At 29.9% G+C, this 25,948-nt stretch overlaps 1 protein-coding gene and 1 long non-coding RNA gene across 14 annotated transcripts in view; one reads left to right on the plus strand and one right to left on the minus strand.

Annotated features, from left to right (window-relative positions):
- LOC144842732 (uncharacterized) overlaps positions 1 to 25,948 on the plus strand; it is a 173,360-nt gene that overhangs the window by 9,923 nt on the left and 137,489 nt on the right. The gene's annotated exons all lie outside the window — the stretch shown is intronic.
- The window catches only part of LOC144842664 (muscleblind-like protein 1), a 179,460-nt gene continuing 155,500 nt past the window's right edge, over positions 1,989 to 25,948 (minus strand). For 7 of the 13 annotated variants that reach the window (XM_078699168.1, XM_078699169.1, XM_078699166.1 and 4 more), the window contains 8 exons: positions 21,354 to 21,560; positions 19,433 to 19,684; positions 16,041 to 16,106; positions 14,624 to 14,741; positions 12,158 to 12,222; positions 10,515 to 10,544; positions 8,816 to 8,897; positions 6,324 to 8,000 (listed from right to left, as the gene is read on the minus strand). In XM_078699168.1, the coding sequence (XP_078555294.1) occupies positions 7,846 to 8,000; positions 8,816 to 8,897; positions 10,515 to 10,544; positions 12,158 to 12,222; positions 14,624 to 14,741; positions 16,041 to 16,106; positions 19,433 to 19,684; positions 21,354 to 21,560 (975 nt within the window). In that variant the 3' untranslated portion in view covers positions 6,324 to 7,845. Of the gene's footprint in view, positions 8,001 to 8,815; positions 8,898 to 10,514; positions 10,545 to 12,157; positions 12,223 to 14,623; positions 14,742 to 16,040; positions 16,107 to 19,432; positions 19,685 to 21,353; positions 21,561 to 25,948 lie in introns of all 13 variants that reach the window. The other 6 variants (XM_078699170.1, XM_078699172.1, XM_078699173.1 and 3 more) reach the window with 6 other exon arrangements.

Raw genomic sequence — 25,948 nt, forward strand, 5'->3', positions numbered from 1 at the left:
AAAACGAATTCCTATTAACACGTTAAGCCGGATATATTAATTCATACAAATTCCATGTTGCATTACTACTAAAACCCTTGCGGTACCTTCTTGATCACCGTAGTCCATCAACTCAGAAAGCAATGGCACGTCCATCATCAGAATTATCTTTAATAAATTGCAATCAAAATTGATCTTCCGGTTCAAAGTGTTAGAAAGCGTTTCTTCGGATTCTCCTCAAATAAAAAAAAAATCCAATTTGTCGAATAGAATACAGTACTGATTTTCAACACGAGAAGGCGGAGAACAGGATTCTTCGTTATAAATCTGGGAATGATAGGGAGACATTTTGTGGATTTTTGTTTTAGGGCGGTGGAAGGAAATGAATCAAGCAAACAATTAAGTTTAATGTACCTAACCTCGTAATCTCTATTGGGCGGTTCAGCATTTTTTCTATTTCTCTAATGAATGGAATAATGAGACTTCAAACTCGAAACTAGGATGAACTGTATTAACAAAGATTACGTCTCTCTGACATTTTATGTTATTATTTTGTTCTACTGCTTTTTTTTATTTTTTATTTCAACTTTATTTATAGAGGGTAACCCTTCCAGCTGAACCCGCAGGCCAGCTGATATTCAGGGGCCCTCTTAAAAATGACAAAATATATAAAACTATACTTAACTAATACGAATCTACTATATACATTTAAATTTAAAACTATTATATAAAAAAATAATTATCCAAAAAAAAAAAAAAATTCAATTAGACAATTACGATAAAATGTGTTTTTTAAAATTAAATTTAAACGAGTTAATATTGGTACATTCTTTCAAAACAGAAGGTAATACATTATATAAAATACTAGCAGAATAAATAAAAGAGCGCCGGAAACATTCCAATTTAATTTGGGTACCAGTAAGTCTCCCCTGGAAGCAGCCCTAGTCCTCATAGAGTGTATCGGAACAGTGGAAAATCGTTGGGCGATGTATCGAGGGGCAATATTGTTCATAGCTTTAAAAGCTAGGCAGCCTACCTGGTACTGCACCCTCTGTGACACATTCATGATGTGTAGAGATGTTAGAAGAATGTGAGTGCTGGTGCGAGGCGGAGCTTGAAGAACTACACGCATAGCGCGATTTTGAAGTTTTTGAATCTTATTAATGTTTGTTTTACTTCCGGTGCCCCAGAGAAGAGCACCGTAGTCAATGTGTGGTAAAATTAATGTGTTGTAAAATAAATTTGCTGTACGTTTGTCAAGATATTTTCTAATTCGTGCAAGTGTGTGGATTTTGAAAGAAAGTGTAGAGCTCAACTTACTGACATGGGTATGCCAGTTAAGTTGATTGTCAATGTGCACACATTGCTTTCAGTCCAATTTCCTTTTAAAAAAGACATATAAGTAGTCGTTTGTTTGGTGTTGTCATTAAAAACAGATCTGATTGGTTGAAGTAGCCTGACTTTGTGAAGTATTTTGATATTCATTCAAGAGTTTCCCTCCCCTGTCGCGTACTCTTCCATCTATTGAAAAGCGAAGAGAATCAGCATTTTTACTGCTTTGATATTGAAAATAAAAACATCGTCGTCATCATCATAATGTACAAAATGGACCCTATTGGAAAGAACAGTTATGGATATACTGTATATTTTTTCGAGTACCATGCATTTACAAATCTTTGAGGTTCTAGACGTCGATTCGGCTTGTTTGGCACACATGACGTGTCATAACTATACAAAAAAGGGAAAACAACCGCTGGTGTCGCTATGTAAAAAAGAAACGAAGACTTTGGCAAGTCTGTAGGAAAGTTCATATGTCCGATACAAAATGAGTTGTCATGTACATCAGTCAACGTCATTTACAATCTGCCATATCAACAAATACATGAATATTCATAAACATTAATTATAATATATTATAAATGAAAAAGCGGAATTGTGCATGCTAACGAGAAACAGATGCTTTAGCATTTTATTTTGCGTATCAAATGAAGCAAAAGAATGACAAGAAGTTTCTAGTTCAGTATATTATACTCTGATTTTATTCATAAGACTCAGAGTTGTACAAACAAGACATGATAAACAGCAGACAAACATTGAGACAAGAAAAAAAGTGCGTCTGCAATAACTTTCTTTTCACTATTAAGCATTTTTTTAGCCGAGACATTACATGCCCCGTGAGTATGCGCCGTAGCACTGGCTTATCTCTCATAAGGCATTGTTTTTTGTGCTATCACATCATTTACTTAGGAATTATTTGTTCTATCTAAATTTGAAATAAAGATGGCTAATTAGCATTCAAAAGTGTCCAAAAAAAAGCAAAAGCAGTATTGGCTTTAGTGACTTAGGCCTAGGATGAATAAACCATGCTCGGATTATCGATTTATACGGACTATTTTTACGGACATGAACAGCGATTTATCGCTGTATAAATGAATTACTGTATTTCCATTAAATTTAGGCATGTTTGTTTCTCAGGGTGTTTCAATAATTTCTAGCTAAAGCATTCAAAAGGAGCAAAGCAAACCTCGTTCAAAAATGCCATCATTTTATCACATGCTTACATAATGTCCAGACAATAATTATGTCTGTACAGTACCTTCCAACATTTATATCAATATGATACCATTACATTAGCGTTACACTTACACAAAACATTTTTTTACGGGTGCATTAAGCTTGGCACATTTTTTCTTGGAAATTACATCGAAATGCATACAAGTAAAATTATTCCTATTAGAATATATCTTTGCCCGACAAGAACATGTTGATACTCACGTCAACACAACTTGACAAATACCAGTCAAATGCTGGTACGAATTCGAATTACGGAAATTAATCAATAGATCGTTAATTGATCAAAAATGTCATATATAGACTATTTATATCAATATGTTCTTTCGATTTTAGGCATGGTGAATCAAATATGTTGGTGTAACTAATTGTCGTTACATGTCTAATAGAGTGCTTAGTAAAAGGGTTCGACGACGACATTAAATTACCAAATTTAAGCATTCAATAAAGCAAGCTAAAAATTCACAGATAAAAAAATCAAACATGGCCACTTTCTTCAGCCCACACGCGCCAGAACAAACTGCCAACAAGCAAATAACGCTGCTGCAAATACTTCCGAAAAAGATTTTGTTTTTTTTGCCAAGCAGAAAGTAAGAGCAAAATTGATTACAATTTAATTGTAATCTGCAATTTTGGCGCGAAAAATAGGCTAACATAGGCATGCGTATGAGCAATAAAAATGGCATTTTGATTTCACATAGACAATACTTGGAACTATACAGTACATTGTTTTGGAACAACAGGCTTAAAATGTCTTTACATCGGTACTTGGATTACATAAAAATAAATTTCAAGTTAATAAATTTTATAAATGATGAAACAGGCACATAATTTTATGGTCAACCACCGTCGTTTTCACAATTACACTACAATTCAAAATAGATACTGTATTAACCATAGATTAACAAGACAATATATTTAGTCATACAACATCCAAAGAAAGTAAGAATTGTTTATTTCTTTGTTAGATGTACTGGTACGTATGTACATATTTTATTTCTTATTACACTTTATAAGGTAATACTATACGGACACATTTTTACTTTATTTGTATCCATATCAACTTCAATTGAGTACTCATAGTTACGTTACAAATGTATTGTATAGATAGTATTCGGAATCGAATAAAAAAAGAGTATTTTAAAATCGTCTACATTTAAATTCAATGTTACGACTGTATAAGATATAGATACAGTTAAATACTTCTGAAATATAAACCATCCATTTGGATCAATAACTTCTTCTAAAAATACCGCCATTTTGTTGTGACTTTCCACCAATCAAGATACTTATCGTACGGTTTAATCAAGTCTGTCGCATCACCACGACTCATAATTCATTGCTAACAATTGTTGTTCCTCCCTCGGTTAACAAAAACACATACAAAATTTGTTTACAACTATTTACAATTGTTGCATGTGTTCCAATGGGTTGAATTTCAGCCGAGAATCTTACTTGTAAAAATGAGAAAAGAAAATTATTGGCATGTCCATAGTAAAACTTAATCTAGAGATTCTCGATTAAAATTCATATCACAATAAGAGATACCATCAGAAACTTATACTCCTTAAATCAGGAATTGATCGCATACTAACTAATTACATTACTTGTCTAGACAAACAACACACACTAACCTACTAACAACATTTTCCAACGGCAATGATATTCCAAATATTGCAGAGTAACAGACAAAACCAAAAAGAAAATCCCAAACCCATTATACATCAACTTATGTAAATGATGACGTAACCACAAAACAAAGAAGGCAATACCAGATTTACTTTCAACAGTAAAATACTACTGGTAAATTCAATTTTAAGTTCCCTTCATACCTGCCACATTTTGGCATCTGAAGATTAAATTGCATTGCATTTAACGTTCATACTTAAAGGAAAATAGACCCAGGCCAATATTTAAGGCAACTCTCGAAGGAATATCATCACCATTGCAAATTGTTGTTTTTGGAGACTACACAACTACACATCTTACATAGTAAAACTGGAAATTTCTAATCTATTTACCATCAATAAGAATAAGATAAACAATAAAATACTACTTAAAAGTTTGGCAACATTCATTAATTGATTGTAAAATTGACCAATTAATTGACTAAGTAACTAAATATGTTAATCAATAAGCATGCATATTTATAACCTGTGTAATTCAGAAATAATATATCGACCTTTAACCTTATGCCTAATATATATACTTTCTTTCGTGTAAAAAATTTCAGTAAAATAATTTCAGTGAAGAGGAGCTGAATAGTACTATTGTGTTTCCTTGCTGAATTATTAATCAAACTAATATTCCCAGCTTCTATGAATTATTTATGCAAATGAGAATGCAAATGAGTTTAATGGTATGAGCCTTATTTGCATATGCATACAGTATTTAGTTTAATGTTGCAGAGCAGTGTAAGGTGACCCATTAGCAAAAGCATTTTGAAGAAGCTTGGTGAAAGTTTAGGTTATAATGGTCAGGTATGACAAACATTTCCTTGATTAATTGTTTCAGAGTTAGAAGTGTTGTTCCAATTTATATCCAATGGCCTAGCAGCTCCTGTAGTGGGTTTATGTAAACCTAGAATAGAATATTCAAAATGAAAATACTGCATAATCATAAACTGATTGTCGAAATTACAGCTCTTTCTATAAAATAAAAACTTACAAAATATATTCAATTGGAAAACACAAATATCTAAAAAAATACATAAACATTTATCTTGTCCAAATGTGGTCCTTCAATGTAAAATATCTTTAAATTATCACTAAAAGTTTTAAAAAATGATTATCGAAATTTACACTGCAAAATCACACAATTTCATTATCATTTTAGAGAAATTTTACATTTGTTATTATCAAATTATCTGATAATCATTATATCTATAACTTGAGTTATATTAATAAATTTGGCAATAAATTCAAGAAAAAAAAAAATCACAAAAAACACAGTAGTGTTAAAGTGATAATTTTGGCACAAATTTGCATAAACAATGTATGCATATTCACTTCAATATATCATCTTAATGAATTTGTAGAGGAGTTTAAATCTTTTAATATATCTTAAGGCAGTTCTTACGAACTACTTTCGAAAGCCATTTATTTTTATATATAAAAAGAATTTTGATTAATCCTTAATCTTGGTTGAGCCTAAACTAATAAGAAAATATTAGACAAATTCTTATACATACTATCTACTAGTTATACATCAGTATTATTAACAAAAATAAATCAAAGAATCATTATTAAAACAGTAGTCGACAACTTTTAACACCAGTATTGAGTCCAGTTATTCTGCTCATTTGGCACGTTTATTGGTTGGCAAGAAAAAGAGTGAGTTGACAAAAATGAATTGGGAATAATATTTTGGCAAGCAATATTATATATTTATATTTTAAATTGTATGGGTAGACTTTTAAAAATGAGATGTGATACTAAAAAAAATAGAAATGAAATATAGAATGTTGAGCATGATCATTATCACATGATTGCAAGCTTATATTTCTAGCAAAATCTAGAGCAAAGTGGTCTAAACTGGATTGAAAGTTGAAAAATCTAGAGGAAACTGGTCTAAACTGGATTGAAAGTTGCAGACTACTGATGTGAAAGGTCTGCAGCAAGGTGTGCAGCGCAGAAGCAAGCGACCATAATGGCCTTAGATTGCAATGTAATAAGTCACCAAGCAGCACTTGAAAAGCATACAGAATTCAGCCAATAGGAATGAAGCCAGCTATATTCTGAGCAGCCTCTGCCAATTAGAGTCTGGATGCGATGGGGCGTTATTCAATTGCAGTAGCTGTGGTTGTTGCAGATGAAGGTGCATGATAGTATTTACAGCTTGGGCGGATGCATTTGCCTTTACCAGCATCACGACACATGGTCACTTTTCCATTGACAACCTCTACATACTCTGCATGGCATGGAAAAGGCAAGGGTAATAGAAAAGACACATTTAACAAAAGCTACAAATGTTGACAAAAACAGAGATGCCGCAGTTTCTATCTACAGTATATAGTTTACATCGAAATAAAAAATTTTGAAATAAATTTATATTTAAAAATAAATATTACTAAATTTTCTGATGGATATATTATTGCAAATTGTATGAGCAATTACAGAAATATGTGGGAATTCATTTAGCAATTTAATTAAATAATTTCAAAGAACAAAATTATCCTGTCATTTGATTTGTACTCAAGGTAATATGTTTTAAATATTTTGATTATTAAATGAATCCACACAAATTCTCCAATTATCATAATATTAAGTATTAATAAGTGGTCAAAATGGTACACATTGTACTCTTAAGATTAAGTAAAGTTTATCATAGAAACATTGCTACAACAACTGGCAAATATTTTCAAGTTTAATGTGTTTAAACACATAACAATATTTGATAAATAATGTACGAAACTTCCTTTCAGGAATAAATATACACACACATTAAATGTAAATTTTTAAATATAAGCTTCCGAAAAAAATTTTGTTAAAAATTTAAACATGGTATTTTCTGACCATGATTAGAGAATTCCTGCGGCAGCACTGTTTGTTAATAATATACTTTGCAGAACATTCATTCTCGCATAAAAAAAAATGCTAAAAAGAAAGCAAAATGTGGTGACATAACATAGAAAAGAAAATTATGAAAACGTCTACGCTACGAGACGTTCCCATCATGCATCAGTAATGAGTCAATAAGTATGTTCATTCATTAAAAAGTGATAGAAAAATAAAATCGGTGGGTTTTTTTTTAAACAGCTAAAAAGGTATGCGGTGGTATTTCACAAGGCGCAATTAGAACACCCAAAAGGAGTGAGAAAAAGGCCATTAAAGGTGGAAGAATTTTTCTGGCGATAAAAAAGTGAGTCAGCTATTCCTGCCATGCAATTTTTTTTTTTTTTAGTACATGCCAACTTGCAAACAAGCCTTAAGAGGGCGGTGTTTTCTCTTACAATACTTGCAATGTACAACTTAAAATGGTTATTTCCATTTTCTGTCTTACCATTCAATGTAATATATACAAATTTTTGGTCTAGTTTCAAAACATGGCACGGTCATTGCACAGTCTAGATATACCATCAACAGATCACCAAAAATATATACTAAATTATTTTTTTTGTCTTGTATTCCTCAAAAAGGAAATATATTTTATCCCCCTTCCATACTCATATTAAACGAAAAGTTCTTTGGAATGATGTTCAAGATTCAGTTGATGGTTTTAAGTTGCGGAATAAGCTGTGATCACATGATGTTCAGATGGTGATCAAATGTTCTTCACATGTTGCTCACATTGTTATCACATGTTGTTTACTACGGGAGTTGGGATTGCGGTGGGTATAGCCGATTGGACGCCATTAGGGGGATGGTAATATTTGCACTTGAGACGTGCACAGCGACCCTGAGCGGCGTATCGACACATGGTTACCTTGCCGTCAATAATCTCTACATAGTCTACAGGAAACAGAACATAAACAACAAACAGGTCAAATACTAACAGTAAAACTATGTTTTATCTTTCATTTGAAACATTATTTGTAAAATATGATAAAATAGATTAGAGCACGACATTTTTTAAAACTTATTAGATTAAAATTTGTCACATTTTAAATTAAGAACAATTTTCTGTAACTTTAAACACTCTAAAGGTTCAAAAGAATTATTTAATTGAAAAGACAATTGAAAACAATTTGAAATCGCACATATTAATTATAAGGTGTAAATTTAGCGAAATTTAGTAAATTTCATGAACATATCATTATTATATAATTATTATTATTATATTCTTAAATTAAATTATATAGATTTGTACAAAAAATATACATTTTAAAATATTGTTTTAGTCCATTTAATTTAAATTACATAATAATATTATGGCTGAAATTTGGATATATATTATTGTACACTACTATAAGGTAATGTATTAAAATTCATTATAATTTGATTTAAGTACCGTAATTATTATGAATCTACAATTTAAACAGTAAAATAATGTTTAATATTTAACCAGATAACTGAATACAAACAAAACATTGTTGGTTTTTATAGTATTTTTTCATACAGAGAATTGGAAAAGATATGTTGTCCTGAACGGTATGAGTAAATTCTCCAGGGTTTAACGATTGTAATTAATTAGCAAATGTTAATGACAAATAAAGCCTTCTAAAGCTGCTCACTTAAGAGTTATCAATGAAGTCCCAGCTAAAGTAGGGCACACGTCGACACAAAAATATAGAAGCAGAAAAAGGTTAAAGGTTAAATAGACTTACCTTCAGATACGTGTGCGTATTTGCAATTAGGACGCTTACAGTGACCGGACTTGAAGTCACGGCAGACTGGCATTGTATCAGACTGAAAAGATAATATTAGTGCAAAAACATGATGTAGATTATCATATTATTCAGAATTTCAGCACATCAAAACCATGTGAAAATTTGGATCTGGATCCTGCCAACTGCATGCCTTCCTTTTGAATCAGAATTTGAATGCATTTACATTAAGCTAAGCTATACAAGGCGCTAAATTTTTACTCGCAATGATTTTGTACTGTCCCCTTTCTTTCAATGAGTATATTAAAACTAGTGAAAGATGTCCGGGTAGGCTTTTACGTTGGAATTCGAAAGGCAATACTTTTCTAAATTCTTTCCTAGACTATGGGAGCAAATACCAAATGACATAAAAGATTCAAAAACAATTTCAATATTTAAGGCTGCTCTAACAAAACACTATATTTCATGTTATGTATAGTTTATTTGTATTTTTCTTGTATATGGTTTTATCTTAACTGTTTGTATTGTATGGAGTGAGTGCAGAATCTGTTTGGGCTTTAGCCTATTCTCATTCCTGATTATTTTTACATTGATGACCGAATAAATATTATTATTATTATAAATATTTTCAAGTATTCTAACATCATCAAAATGTTCTAAAAAGATTATTGTAAGTGGTCTAGTAAACGTAAATTGGTATGAAAGTGTGTAAAACTGGAGAGGTGTTTGTAAGTAATGGTGGTGAGTGTTGAATCGCTATGTGTAACAATTATGATGCCTTTACTTATCGGTGCGCTTTCACACGCAATCATGCATTATAAATGAGAATGATGATGTCACAGTTGTTTGCTATGTTATACACATTTATGTATAGAATGTAACTAACAGCAACCATATAATGAAACAGCTTCATTTTCTGAACTATCCTGTTAGTAATATACTTAATTGTTATAATTTATATATATATATATATATATGATATTTTAACAATCACTATTAAGGACACATACCCACCAAAATGCTCAAGGCAACAAAGGAAACAATTTTAGATATTCTCTAATGGGCATTAAAAACATCATATATATAAATTACCAAAATGTAAAATTGTTACACATTTTAATTACAATAAGTAATGATTAACTGATTCCTTCATTGTTAGTAAATTTTGTGTCAAATAGAAATTGCATAAATATTGTTGCTGGAACTAAACTAAACCAAATACATTTTGATAAAATGTTATAGAACCAATTCACCAATACCTAGATATACACTGCACAATAACAACCAACCAACCTACCACCATTCTTTATATATACCAGCTACTACATTAAAACTATTGAGATATTTATATAAAAAGGTATTTTACATTTTAAAATAAAGTTTTTTTAGTGAGAATTTACTTCACTCATTGTTTGAAGAAAAATGCGAGCAGAATACAATTAATTTGAAAATTAACAAATCAACTTTTTGTGTAACTAAGTGTGTATATTTTGTAACACAATATTTTACAAAATAATATTGTGATGCAAATAACAAAATGGTCTATCCAACTTTCATTTTCCAAACTCAGAAAATTTATGATCACCAAAATGAAAGCTTCTATAGTACACTAATGTTATTACTTTATTTAGAATGCTGTTTTAAACAGAGTAAAAATCATATTAACTATTGTGTGCTTCTGAACCCCTCACCCACTTACCAAATCTGATATTTCATTATTTTCTGATCTCTACAAGAAAATTGCGAATAAAAAAAATTACCTATAGATAATTAAGTTCGTCAAGAATTAATTCTATTAAAAATTATGTTAAAGAAATTTGTCATTTAAATCAATTTCATTATGTTTCTTTTGGGTAAATCATTAGAAAAAAACCAAAAACATTCCTCTTAATCTGAAAATGCTCAAATATTTGTTTTTATTCTTTTATGGTAGAAGGACAATTGGATCTTTGCATTTAGGTAATGTTCAGACTCACAGCTTAAATGTATCTTTTTATTTTATGCATCATTTTTTTTTTTTTTTTTTTGACTTGTGGATTTAGTACAAGACACAAGTTACACCTTGCTTGGAAACTGCAACGCAAGCAGAAAGACCAGATTAAAAAACGTTGCCTTGTGATGCACCAGTAGTTCTGATTGCGACAAATGAACAGACGCTTATTGTGATCACTCATGATAACGAACCTCCATTTTCAAAAGGCACAAGGAAGTTATGTTAGATTATAAATCTTAAAGCTGTGAATCTGAACAACTTATTTCAGGCAAAGTCTACTCTACTCTCAGGCTAATCATATTAGAAGCTTTTGACTCTAATTGTCACTGTATTTTTACATATATCCTGCTATTTAATCATAAACTAAAAATATTTAATCTTTTTAAGTACAGTTTATAGCTATTCAGTTTAAATTAAGAAATCCTTGAAGAAAAATGGATTTTAGAAATTGAGTATCAAAGTGCATAGCAATGTAGTATAATTAAGTATAGCAATAATTATGTTTTGTTTAATGTGTAATTACTAACTACAGGTTATCTAAAGAAACATAATACAAGAAATTATGACTTTAGCAACACCTATGTAATTGTAGATTCAACAATGGTATTAAATTAAAAATGTGCACATATATATATTGAAAGTCATGGCTTTTAAGAGTTCTAAGAGATGAAATTGTACACCGAAGCAATTCTTATATTAAAAGTAATATTCTGATGAAATTCTTATGAGAAAATATTTAAAAGCAGTCTAAGAGACACAACTTAATCTACTTGATATTTAAAAAAATTTTAAAACAACAATAATTTTGCTATGATACAAGTTTTGCGAGCTGTGCTATCTGTCAACCAATGGTGGTGCTATTATGAAATCCAGGGAGAAAAAGAAGAAATTGTTCGTTATCTAATCAGGACATTTTGCAGTTGAAATTTTAAAAACAAATTAAGCATTTAATTTGTCATTTCCAACAATAAAAAAAAAGAAGCAAATTGAATTCATCAATACCATGAAGGATTGAATTTTGTGTGTTGAAAATAAAATGCATATTCACCTCTGTTCAAGATGTATGAGGCTTAATTAAAATTGTCAATCCACGATTGGAAACAGAAAGCTGATTAAAAATAAGCCAGACAATTTAATGGCAGATAACTTTAAACGTTTCAACTTTTTTTCTTTTAAATTTTCCCTTTTTTCAGCTTGCTAATATTTCAATTAGCTTTATAAAATCAAATTTAATCATTAATTGACTTGATAATTGTTCTGAGGCTATGCTTAATTTACATCTGTATTTCTTTCATGCACCACCACTGACTTGAGTACAAGCTGATTGTGAAAAAGGTTAATGTGACTACCTGTTGAGCTTGAACTAGGTGTTGCGTCAGGTAAGGTAATGTGCCTTGATGTGGAACCATAGACACTACATTGGACGAAGCATGGTGTAGCCAATCAGATGCATTAGGCAAGCAGTCGAGTATACAGTGACCACAGCATGAAAGACAATACAAAGAGAAAATGAGAAAAAAAAGATGCAGTTATATATTTGTTACTTTTGCAAGTTTCAGCAAGGATATAGGTAATGCGTTAACAAAATTTGGCATTAAATTCAAAAGTAGTTGAAGACTTCTGAATTGAAGAAAAGCCTGTTGCATTAAACTGTTTATTTATATTTTAACATAACTGATTCCGATTGAAGCTAAAGGGAGAGTACAACAAAGTGTTGGCGCAAATCAGAGCATTACAACCTGCCAACTATTAATTTGTGATTCTCCTTGTAAGACCTAGATAGTAGCATTTGGAATACAATTATCATTTATTAGCATTTTGGTAGTAATTAAATATGTATATTTATTTGGTAAGCAAAATAAACTTATTGAAATGAAAACTTAAAAAATTAATATACACTTTCCTCTAGTCTTATTTTCTTTGACAGTAAATGATTTTGTTTATCAAAAATTGTATTTGGTTTTGTATTGAAATTGTTCACTGAGTCTGTATTACCAATAAATCATATTACAATACAAGATAAAATTATTACAGTGCGTTTGATTGATAGATATATTAATTGATATGAAGATTGACTGTTATAAATAGATACTTCTTATACAGGTAGTAATCATTAAACATTGACAGTGATCAATTAGAGAAGTGTATTTTACTAATTATTCTATGTCTGCAAACGAACCTAGTGGCCTACATAAATTGTATATGCATCTGGTCCTTGTAACCAATTAGATTTAGATATGGTGATTTTGAAAATGGCAATCGTACTGAGAGACAATTGAACTCAGAAGATGTTGGAACAGCAAATGTCTTTACAATTTTTTTAGATTACGAACTGCTGCAGTCCCTGACTGACTATTCATTATTCTAATTGCATGTTTAATGCAGACTTGTGGTAAATTCAGCAACAGGCAATTCATTTTTTAAATACATTTTCTTTCGCCAATAGTTCAATAACTTATAAATATACTTTCATACTATATACAGTAATGCATTTTCAAAAAATTATTAGCCAATTAGCAGCGAGCTTTGTGAAGCTTTTTAAGTACTTGCAACAGCCACTGTGATTGGATGAAGCCAACTTTCTTTAAAAAAATCAATTTAAGGTACTGTACTGTCTACAGACACAAAAGCATTAATTAATAAGCAATTTTTCATAACTATACATAATGTTAATATGTCTAATCTGGAGTACAATTACCTAAATGTCTTTGTCTTTGGTATGAATTTAAAAAAAATGAGCACACGTTTTTAATGATGACAAGTATTAATTCTTGCTTTGATAATGTATTAACATAACTTATAATCAGCTTGGATGTGTCTTGAAATGAATATTTAAACTATATTTCTTTTGTCAATTTTCTCAATGTATAAATAATTAAGCTTTAAAATAGGATTTATCATTCAAATAAGAACACTGTTTACTGTTTATGTCAAGGATATGCTACAAAAATGATACAAATTTAAATTCTAAATCAACCAATGAATACCAAATTCTGAGAAATGTGTTGTGTCATAACTAAATGAGGTGTGTGTTTTTCATACTTGAGTACTTGAAAGCAAATTGAATTGTTTAATAGGTTAGTTCTTATTTGTGTAATTGTGATTGTTCAATTCAAATCGATTAACACGATATCTTGATAAAAATCCTAGATCTAATTCATTTTTTTTGTTGGCCATTTTAGACCACCCAAACCACTTTTTGGTTTGATCATGTTGATATGATATTTATTCAGGCTTAATTGTTATTTACGAGAATTATACCTTTTTCACATCTACATAAATTGTAACAAGTTGTAACCAGGTTTGATCTTTACACATTTTCACATACCCATACACGAACAACTCGGACATCTCAGAACGAATAAACAGGCCTCTCATCGGTGTGTTTTTTTCCCCAAGATATGCAAGTTGTTACTTTTTGCAGGTGTGAAAAGGGTAGGATAAGATTTCTTAGAAGTCTTCCATTTGGAAGTATAAAATGAATAATGTCTGTATTCCTAACGATATCAATCGAAGAAACATTGAAAATGTTTGTTTATTTTTAAATTATTCTTTTTGTCAAAGTAACGATATTCCACATTTTATAATAGATATAGATATTAAAGACCTATTTATAATCGTAGCAATGTAGTATCTTTGTTTACATCAAGACTTATTGTCTTCATGGAACGAGGTCATTAAGAATTATATCTAAAATACGAAAGCAGACGCAAAAAATAAAAATATGAAAGATTTCATTAAAAAAATATTTGAATGAAAAATAAAAAACAATTTTCAAGTATCATAATGATAGCAGCTTAATGTGATGATCTTACATGTTTGGACTAAAGGCTGTGGTCCCATTACAGCAGCAGCCAATTGTGGATGGTACATAAAATTTGCTGGAACCATTGGTGCAGTCATTCCTGGTCCTTTCTTCATTGGAGGCATTGCCTAGAAAAGGGTTGAAGTTTGGTCATGCATCAACAAACAAAAACTATATAAAACTTAAACAATTCCAAATGTGATACAAGTAGATAAATACCTAAAAATCCCAATATGTGTTATGTATATCACATTTGAAACTTTACTCTGTTTATCAAGTGTCAATAATTGCATGTGAAAAATCCCTTGTTAAAAGACCCAATGGTTGAATGTAAAGATGATGTGGGAAAAGCATGTAAGGGAAAACAAAGGGAGGGAAATATCAAGATGGAAGAGCACCAAGTTTACAAAAGTGTTCTTATTACACAAAGGAATAAAGCTTTTTTGTAACGAATTTGCACCAAATTTGGTTGTACAACATTGCTGTAAGCGCAAAATAAAATAAAAGTATTTAGGATTTTAGAAAACTTTTGTTTGTTATCAATTAATTTTGTTGATGTGTTGTTAATGTGACCAACGACTGATGGACATAGTCTTACATGCATGATATGAAAAAGAGGAACTTTCACATGCAATCATTATGGAGACCTGACAAGCAGCAACAAGACAAGAATATGAGTAAATTCCATCATAAGATGCTTAAAATAATAGTTCAAAAGCATTTTTTTTTAAACTTTAAATTAGTGCAAACAATTCCATAGCCTTAATGCCTAACTTCTATATATACTTTTAGATCTTTTAAAAAAAGTTTAAGGGGTAAACCTGTAAACCTTGGTTAATTAAATTTCTAATGGCGGTTATAAATAGCTGATATGTTAGGGTAGAAAGGAGAAAATATATTACAAAACATTGGTCACAATGATATAGAATTTTAATGATGAAGGACAGGACAAATAGATGCTTCTACACACATACTAGATGTTTAGAATAAGTTCCCTAGCATTATCTAAAATGTCAGCCTCAGCTAGCCTCCTAATCTTAGGTGAAGGGTAGACAGAAGGAAGTGAGCCCTCTTTGTTAAGAGATGCCGCTTTAGCATGATGTGCTGATGATGCAACATAAAAACCCCGGCTATAGTAGTGTGAAAGCCTATGCTGTGTGCTAACTAACTATAGTTATATAAAGCAGGAACTATATTATAATAATAAATCATCAAAATGATAATAAATTCTGACAGGGAGAAATATATTGAATAAATAGGAAGCGACAACAATGGGTACAAGAGTACAAGAATGGTTGATGAGAAACGGAGTGATAACTAGATATGCCATTACATACACAATCAAATAAATAATAATAAAATAAAAATGAGATTCACTTAAAAAAGCTAGCTGAGTTCCTAATTAAAATGCCAAGCAAAGACAGTACCATTAATAGATCTTCACTGATATCACTGGTCCGTTTGAGCCTGTTTGTTTCGGCCGTGGTCGGAAGCTTATTAGTATATGCACAGCAGATGGGTATTGGCCAATGGGATTGCAGCATGTACAGGCAGAGTCATTAACATAAACAGCGAGAGCAGCAATGCATCGTGGGTGGAAAAACAAAAGAGCAAAATAGGGTGATGTCAGTGTTACATGCAATTATGAATCAAGAAGAGTCGGAGTTTTGTTGTATCAACAAAGATAGGGGGCGCATTACATACAGTTCACTCGCTTTTACATGTTTAATAAAAAAAAAAAAGTAGCATCGTGCACAGACGAGAGAAACAGAACATTATGAATAATCATTAGCCTGTAGAATTAAGGCTGAATAAGTAGAACGTGATTTAGCAATTTCAATTTGAATCCTTCATGCAACAAGTAAAAGCGATTGATAGGCCAAAGATGGCCATGCAACGAACAGCGCCCCCATGCTCTGACTCTATATATTTTGAAAACACTAGATGGCGCCCTTCATGCACTAGGATCCAACATTCTCTACTGTAGTCTACCTCAAACAAAACATAAAGATAAGAATAAGAAGCAGACAATTGAAAAATATTATTTTATATGGAACATATATTAAATAATAATGATAATAATAAATAAAAATAATAATAAGCCACAGCCAAAATGGTTGAAATCATTATAAAACAATCTTTTATTAGAAATTGTTGATAAATTTGTGCTAACAATTTTATTTAAAATAATTTTTATTTCTGGGTGGGTGACAAATGGTAGATAGAATGCTACAGTTAGGCATCAGGCACCATCTTTTGTTCCCTGGAACATGAATTGCAAACGCAATATAGACAATATAATGAATGATTTTATCCTACTATTTGCACATATGATACCATAAATTCATATCTATAATTGTGTAGAAATATATGCCATTTCATTTCCAGTGTTTTTTTCTATATAAGGTAGAGCACACATAAAAGATTTGGAAGCAGAGATTTGATTGGTGCAAAGCATTTTTGTATTATAACTTAATATTCACACTGTGTGGTTAAGAAAGGAATTTCAATAACAAACAATATTATAGGATTTGACACTTTAAAAACTTAAACTTAACTTTAATTTATGATTAAATATTTTTTTTTTGTGCTTTATCAATGCTACGATTATAATATGTATGACAGTGATTTACTTTGTGAACTTCTTTGCAAGCGCAACTTTCTTGTGCAATCATTTTTCACTTTTGAAACTTCAAAAAGCGCCACGAGTCTGTTATAGAAAGTTTTTTTAACATACGTTTAAGATTTGGCCAAGTTTTTAAACATAAAATTTGTTTTTTTATGTTTTATATTTATGGTAGCATATGGCAATAGTAGTCCACAGCTGTTGAGAAAATAATACATGTGAACAACTATATACATATCTAATTAACCAGTAAATATAAATAATAAAATAATTGGTATTAAATTGTTCATAAACAAATAAAATATATTTAAGTTTTAAGTATATTTTAAATTGATGTTGAAATGCAACCAAAAATTTTTATTTTGTTAGTTAATATAATTATTACTTGACCATCCATCTTTTTTGGAGGTCAGAGGTCAATTAAGAAAGTGTTTTCTTATACTGTATCAGCTTTTCAAAAGACCACCAGTGACTATTTCAACATCAATTTGAAATTACCCACTTTTAAAAATATATATTTATAATAGTCGAGATAATGATTTAATCCAAATTGAAAAAAAAAATGTAATAAAAATATTGAAATCTAATCCAATTTAAGATAAAATGGCTCTCTTCAACAACAGCTCACTCATTCCATCTTAGTCAAAATAAAGTAGACTTTTCTAACTTTTAGAAACTAATTAGAAGGTCTTTAATTGAAGACAATTTATAATTGGAAGAGTATTTAATTGGAGAGGGTACTAATAAAAGCAGGTTTAATTATAGGGGTCTTTAATTTGAGAGGATTTAAAATTAAAAGGATATTTAATTGGAGGGGTCACTAATACAGTTTTAATTGTTTAATAGTTTTTTGCTAATATCTATAATAATTAATAATAGTATCAATAAGAGGTCAGAGTATGGTACAAAATATAAACACTCAAATAAATAAATATTTATCTACACTATCTTTCCCCACAAACATCATCCACAAATCAAATCTGTATAGTGACATATTGATACTAAATAAAAACATAATAAAATTAAATAGATTTAATTTCATTCTAATAATTTATAAATTTCTTTTGCTTATCATTTTAAAAGAAGCTTTGAATTGAATTTACATGTACATATACTTTATCACAAAAAGATATAAATAAAAAAGATAAATACACAAAAATAAAATATGAAAATCGAAAACATTTTTGGGGACAGGATGTTACAGTTAACATTGATAATTGACTAAGATAAAATGTTATGAAAGAATGAGATATTTGTTGAGAATACTCGCAGTACATCAACAAAAAATCAACAAAAACATTCAAACATAAATTGTCAAGAATAAAAAGAATATATGTACACATTTTACTTTTAACAATAATAACTGCAACACCATATGACACATGTATATGAATAAACTTTGGAAACTCAAATTTCTTTGATGTATTTTATTAGCAATGATACATATCGATTACTTTCAACAAAATGGTATGTGATTCCAAAAAAAAAAAAGATTGAGAATTTGTTTTAAGTGTACAATGTTGCAGTTCGTTGGTTGAAATGTAAACATTATGTTTGTGTTCAAAACTAAGATGCAACCTGGTGTTAAGCAAAGAATGCACAAGAAAAAACAAAAATTCAAGGCAAATTAAATTCATAACCTAAATAGGAATGTTTTAAAAGTTTGTTAAAACGACAATAACTGCTACAAGGTGATTTTTTCCCCAAATTCACTATTTTAAGTGGGTTTTTAGCATGCATGTAGAATAAGCATTTCCACGACTTGCAAAAGCTTTGGGGCTTAAGTCATTCTGTATGCTGGTAAGCGTCTGCTATATTAAAACCCTAAATTTATACATAATTCTTAATTTAGTGTATTTATCCTTTACAACAACATTTTGTAGTATAATTTGTAGCGGCACATGCTTTGCATTGAAATAGCAGTTCAAGGAATTGGACGTCATTAATAAACATATTATATAATAAATATTTTTAGGCAAAAATGTCAACCTCCATTCTATAACCCCATTGATATCATTTAGATAACATGATGTAAAATTAAATAATTTTTTGGAAGCAAAAAAAACCTTATTTTAAGAATAAATTTTATGAATTGGTATAATAATGAATAGATTTAGTATGTATGTGAAAATATTAATAACAGCATATGTTCGGAATGTGCAAAAAAACAAGCAAATGACTAACATGACTTACAATCGTGGCAGCAGCAGTGAGGGCGGTGTTTGCCTGCGTGATGTGTTGCTGGGCCGATTTGATTCTCACTTGAAGATGAGGGGGTGGATGGTAATACCTGCATTTATCCCTCGAGCATCTTCCTTTGATGTAGTCCATACAGACAGTGGCAGTGTTGTCCGTAGAGTCTATCGTCACCTCTTCCCCGGGGTGTGCAAATTTGCATTCGTTCTCCCCCCGGGAGCAGACTCCTCTTTGAAACTCTCGACATACCTAATCAGGAAGGGAGTAGGGAATTTACAGCAAGAAGCTCAAAAGGACACTCTATAAATCTTTAATAGTTTGTCATTCACAAAGAAAAGTATAGTCATGCAATTTTGTTCATTTCGTTCCAAATAAATACAAAAACCATGCAATTTTTAATCCACCACAATTTTTTATCGACCAAAAATTTCTAAATAAAGTCACATAATTTGCTTCCTTTTTTAAAGATAAACTTTCAAGAATTTAAACCAACATTTTTTCTCTCTTTCCTTAAACTGTTCTAGACTTCATGTTTATGGAGTGTCCTTTAAAAATATTATATGCTTTAAGGGGGAAAGAATAAAGCAAGCAGAGCAAACAAAAAGAAAAATCACTAACATCATTTTATAATTCCAATACATCAAATATACCTTCCCTTGGAAACCAGAATTTGTTATTTAATTGTTGCCCGTTGTTTTCAACTTAATTTGATAGGTATATGCATACAGTTTTTGTTTCCTTTCTCAAGTGTTTTATGGTCATATTGGCAAGAAAGTCCTTTCTCCGACTTATAGTTAATATTCTATTAATTTATTCAAATGTTCTGTTCATAATTTTAGTTTATTAATTTTGAAGTCCAAAATTAAATTAATTAAATTTATTTTTTTTTAAATAAGTTATTACAATAAAGAACTGAACAATGCAGAAGGTAAAAAGAAGAGACAAAAAAAAGCTCAAAAAATTGCCAGAATGAAGCAAAAGGGAATGGTGTGAAATTGCAGCAAAAAAATTGGGAGAGCAGGATGCATTCTCTGGCTAAATATTATCAGACTAAAAAAACAGAATTGCAGAGGGATAAGAAGCATGTGCTGGTTGCCATGGTGATGATTCATTGATTGGTTACCATGGATGTTTGTTACAATGGTAATGTCCCTACTAAAAGGTTTGTTTTTAATGAAAATGTGATGATATGAAATAAAAAATATTGTGGGTTGTCTAAACTTCCACAATAATAATTTAATTGAGAAGTGATTTGAATTAAAAAACATAAATAACAACAAACATAGTAAAACATTAACCTGTGTAAAGTATATGTACATGTATGTATCTGTGATTTCACCAAGGTAAATTATTACAAATACACAACTTATTAACGTTTACATATTCAATCTCCAACAGCAAACATGCATAATTTTCAAATCAAAGTTCAACAAAAAATTCAATCAACATTTTATAAACAAACATTGAGCAAAAACAAAAAACAAACAAAAAATTCAATAACAGAAAAAAGTCCAAAAAAAAAAGTCAACAAAATTCTACTAGATTATAAAATAAACATTTTCAGTAACTAACACATACAATAAAATAAACAAGCACACAAATAAATAAATATAATTTTCGACATTTGAACTAAATAATAGTTTAATAAAAACAAAATAAAACAAAGATAATATATATTTGTTTACAAATATATAATATATCAACATGAAATGCACTACTAAATACATATTTCATTCCTTGTTTAGAGCTGAAGATAAAAAAACAATTCAAACATTAAACAATTTAATAAAATAATATATAATATCAATAAAATGTCTATAAATTATGAGCAAATGAAATATAACATTTCCCACACATAACACAGATAAACAATTCCATTATATAAAAACGTTTTAGTAAAGAAGGAGTCGACACTTACCTCGAGCCGGTCATTCTTTGGTTTGGGAGAAAAGGCAAACGGATAGGGAGAGTGAAATACATGTGGATGGTTAGGCTGGATTGGAACTTCCGCATACCCTGGTTGGGATGGTGTATTCATAATCGGGGACGTTAAAAACTGACTGTAAGGATATGTAGCAGGCACTTGTGCTGTCCCCACTGACATGTTGTTTGCGTATTGTGGAGCCTGTTAAAATAATAACAAAAATAACATATAACTGTTTGGTTATTATTTGTTTATAATATTACAAAACTACAATCAATTAAACTGAATTGGTTTGGTGAAATATAACAAATGCATCTTTATTTTAAAATATTTTCCTTTAAGTCTCAAAGAATAACCTCTTCAAAATAGAGGGCGACATTTATAAAGTTTCATATAATTTGTGTTTACATTAAAAGCTTTATACTGTATACTTCAAAAGGATATCGTATTGAACACCATGAGAAATGAAATTGTAATGTCTATTCAGTTTCTATTAACACACTAAAGTGTCTATGTTTTTCAAATATTTCAACAAGCAACGTAATATATGTTACATGGAAATATCTCGTCGGCATTTTAAATCAATGTCATTTTTCATAAAAGTAATAATCATAACGAAAAAAACGAAATGACAAAAGTCAATATCCATCATGTAACTAGAATTAGACCAACTAAATAATATGTAAAATTATTGAATAATGATCAGATTTGAAATTCACTCTTGATATTGTGTCCTTATTAGAGAAATGCTTATTAACAGATTGATGTTTAGATTTTAAAAGACTTAAAACGAATGTTGTCGGTACTTATCATGTACTTCCTCTACGACATAAATTAGCATGTAGGAATTTTGTTCATGGCATTACAAACTGTACTTGTTTATGTTGGGTGGAGGTAGCCAAGTGTTATGTGCAAACCTCTCAAAATACCATAGACTAATCACAGCCATGCGATACTATGCTTTTAATAATTATAAGCATAGAGAATAAAAAATGATTTTCAAATGGAAAACAAATTTTATAGTATTCCCGATAAAAATGGTAATGGTAATGATTTTAAATTTATATAGCGCAAAATGCCATGTTAATCCAATGGGTTGTTAAGCCTTTTAGTAATTAAAAACTGAGTGTACTTGTAGGCAGTTAGGTTTTCAATAAAAGTCACAAATAAAATGAACGGAAATAATTACCAATATCAGACTTATAAAACCACACCATACCTAACGGTGAATCATTTTTGCAGATCAATTATTGTGACAACGCTTCATGAGTAAGCCTCTGTCGCGTGGCGCACTGTCAGTAGTAATAAGCAATCTTTTAGTCGCATATCAATTAAAACTGACTTTTTAAAAAGTTATTTTTTGTAAACTTAGTAGTAAAACTTGTGAGGTTGAATTATCACTAATTTTGCTTGCTCGTTAATGTTAGATATACTAGAAAAGGTTTCTCATTAAAAGTGTCGGATAAAATGATATGCGAGACACGTATAAAATAACCTCAGGGATACTTTTATGTTGGAATACTTGCAAAATGCAAAGAGGGATATCAAATGATGAATGCTTGTTTTCTATGTTATACCGGATTATATTATTTATTGATATCATCAAAGCTTTACTATGCAGTATTTGCATTTTGCAATTTTTCTAAATATTATAACGTTTATAATAAATTGTATTCAACTTTACAAATACACTACATTTTAAATGTTACATTTAGTTGCATTCACCAGAATGTGCTAATTTTGGTTTCCCTAAAATATATTAATAAAATAAATCATCTATTTATTTTTTTATGCCCATACACAAAATAAAAAATTATTAATAAAGAATTCTACAGCATAAAAAAAATATCACAAAAACATCTGCAGGTAACAAATAAATAATTTCTAAATATATACTGTGAATTTATTGTTCCATATTTATAGATATGCTATAAACAAATAGCTGTTTTGTAGACTTACAGAAATTGGAACAGAATTAGTAGTTAAGAGAAATGCAAATAGGTCACGGATCATAAAAAGGTAAAGATGAATGATGAGGGTAATAAGAGGGATAATAAAGATAATTAGAAAGGAAGGAGACACAGTATAAACACAAAAAAGATCTGTCAAGAATGTCAGAGAATTTCCTCTAATTAAAGACCACTCCAATTAAACTGGGACACTTAAAGCTCAGGTACAGGCATGAATTTTAATATAATATTTGGTTAATAGTACATAAATCAAATATTTGTAATAGAAATCAAGATGAAAAAACATGAATTTCCATTAAAATGGTCAAATACAAAATTTGGCAAAATTCTGCCATAAAAACCAGGAAGACATTTTTTTCAGTAGTTAGGTAGTTAACCTAATGTAATAACATGTCTGGTGACTCCCTAGAAAGTGAAAAAAGATGGTGGATATACGGTGGATAATTTTTGCTATAGCATGAAAATAAAAATCTGAAGTTGAATAAAAATACCAGAAATGTAATATTCAAGTTATATTACCTATATTTATTCATCTGATAACATTTTTTACCACACCGTTTATTTTTAATAGCTTTTTAAAATGCCTCTCTATTTACAAAATTTGTGTACAAAAGAATAGAGATTTTACTGTGTAATTTGAACTATCCCCCCACTGATAAGAAAGTGCTTATTTTCAACAAGCTTGTGTAACACAAATAAAATCCCAAAAATTATGAAACATAGGGGAAACTATAGATCGATAATTATTGGAATGTATGATCAATAGAAATTTTTTGCCCGCACCTGGCCTTTAAGATAAATGAAGATCCAAGACCAAGATTAAAGACCCGGTCATACTGATGAATTAAAAGTCCAACCCTAGACAAGATAAATAAAATTAGAGTTTATAATAATATAACCACTCAGATAAAGAAACCTCAAACTGAAACATTTAAGCCAGTGTCTTCCCTCTAATTAAAAACCATTCAGTTTTTCTTATATATTAGAAAAGCACTATAAATGATGAGGTATTGTACTGAACTATTTTGAATTAAAAAAAATGGAGAAAAATAAATAACAAAACATTAAATGACAATGAAGATGTTAAGTTATCTTAAGCTATGAAGCTTTTGTTAAAAGAGATATGATGATAATGAAGCGTGGAAATGAGGAGTAAAACATAGCTGGAAAATACAATTAATGCAGAAAATAGTTAGGTCACACGATCTTCATAATGACTTGTTGTAATAGACGGATGCATTGCAAATGAGAGTCTTTCCATATAAATACAGACACAGTAAATTCTTTTACAAGTAAATCTTAATCAGTCTTTGACATAAAATGATAGTTTAGCTTACAATGCATGTCCTTATCTCTAAATACTTAATATATATTCCAAGGCCTTTTACTCGAAGAACCTATATCATAAATCAGTAATAATTTGTTCACTGCCTTTTAGCTTTCTTGATGCAGAGATCTATAAAAACTCCCCTGATGCTCTTATATAGCACATCCCTATTTCTGTCGCACAGCAACCCTCAAAGATAAATTACCTAAAGTTCACAAACCAATTTTCTGTCAAAATAACCAGTGATAATTACAACAAGGCTATAATTTAAAAATTTAAATAACAAAAAAAGGTAATAAATATGGATTGATGCAGGAATGAAAGAGTAGGGTGTCAGGGGTGAAAATAACAACAAATGAAAGATGAAAGCAGCAAATAAAAGTGCCAAAAATGTCATGAAATATTAATGTAATATTTAGTAATAATCAAAAGTGAAGGCTAGGTTGAACTCATATGATAGGTACAAAATAGGCTCTTTATTTAAAACTAAGTTTTAAGGTAATTAATAACAAATCTGCCTATTACTACATTAGGATTGTAAGAGCCGAGGCATTTGCAAAAATTGCTGCTATTGTGTACATGGTTTTTTTTTTTACACATTTTTGTAACCAATGTTTAGGGACGTCATCACAATTCACCATTGCCCTATAATGGACTTCCAATTTCTGCACCTAAACTATAAATCCAGTAAAAACTTGGTGCCAGTATCTGTTCCGATTTTTATAAATTGTATTTCCACCTGCCTAAGATTGCACCTTGCCATCCCCAAACCAGCCAAACCCTTTTTACAATTGAATTACTATTATTATTTTTAACAAACGCTAATTATTTAAAATTATTTTATCTGAAAAATAATGCCTTTTGGGATCTATAAGACTTCCTAAAATATAATTATAACAATCTTATAGTGTTTTTTGTTTTTTTATGGCCAACAATTGTTTATTTGACAATATGTAAAGGAACCAATTATTAAGTACAGCAGTAAACAGCATTGGCATGATTTTAAATTTTTATAGTTTTCATTTTATAAACCAACTTTGACCTTTGACAAGTGTTAGAGATTGAAAATTTATGAGTACAAGAATTACATTAAGAAAAAAAAAAAAACAGATCACAGATAGATCTTAATGGCTACTCGCTTCCAACGGTAAAGGATTTGACATTGGAAAAAAAATAAACTACAGACATTTCAATTGCATTTTTGCTTTGCATAATATCGCGACAATTATGCAGACTGGAAAATGCAGTGTTGAGAAATCAAAAGTGGATTGCTGTAAAATAAGCCGCGTAAA

The sequence above is a fragment of the Antedon bifida genome, chromosome 5 (assembly GCF_963402885.1).
Source record: "Antedon bifida chromosome 5, ecAntBifi1.1, whole genome shotgun sequence".
Lineage (NCBI taxonomy): Eukaryota > Metazoa > Echinodermata > Crinoidea > Comatulida > Antedonidae > Antedon > Antedon bifida.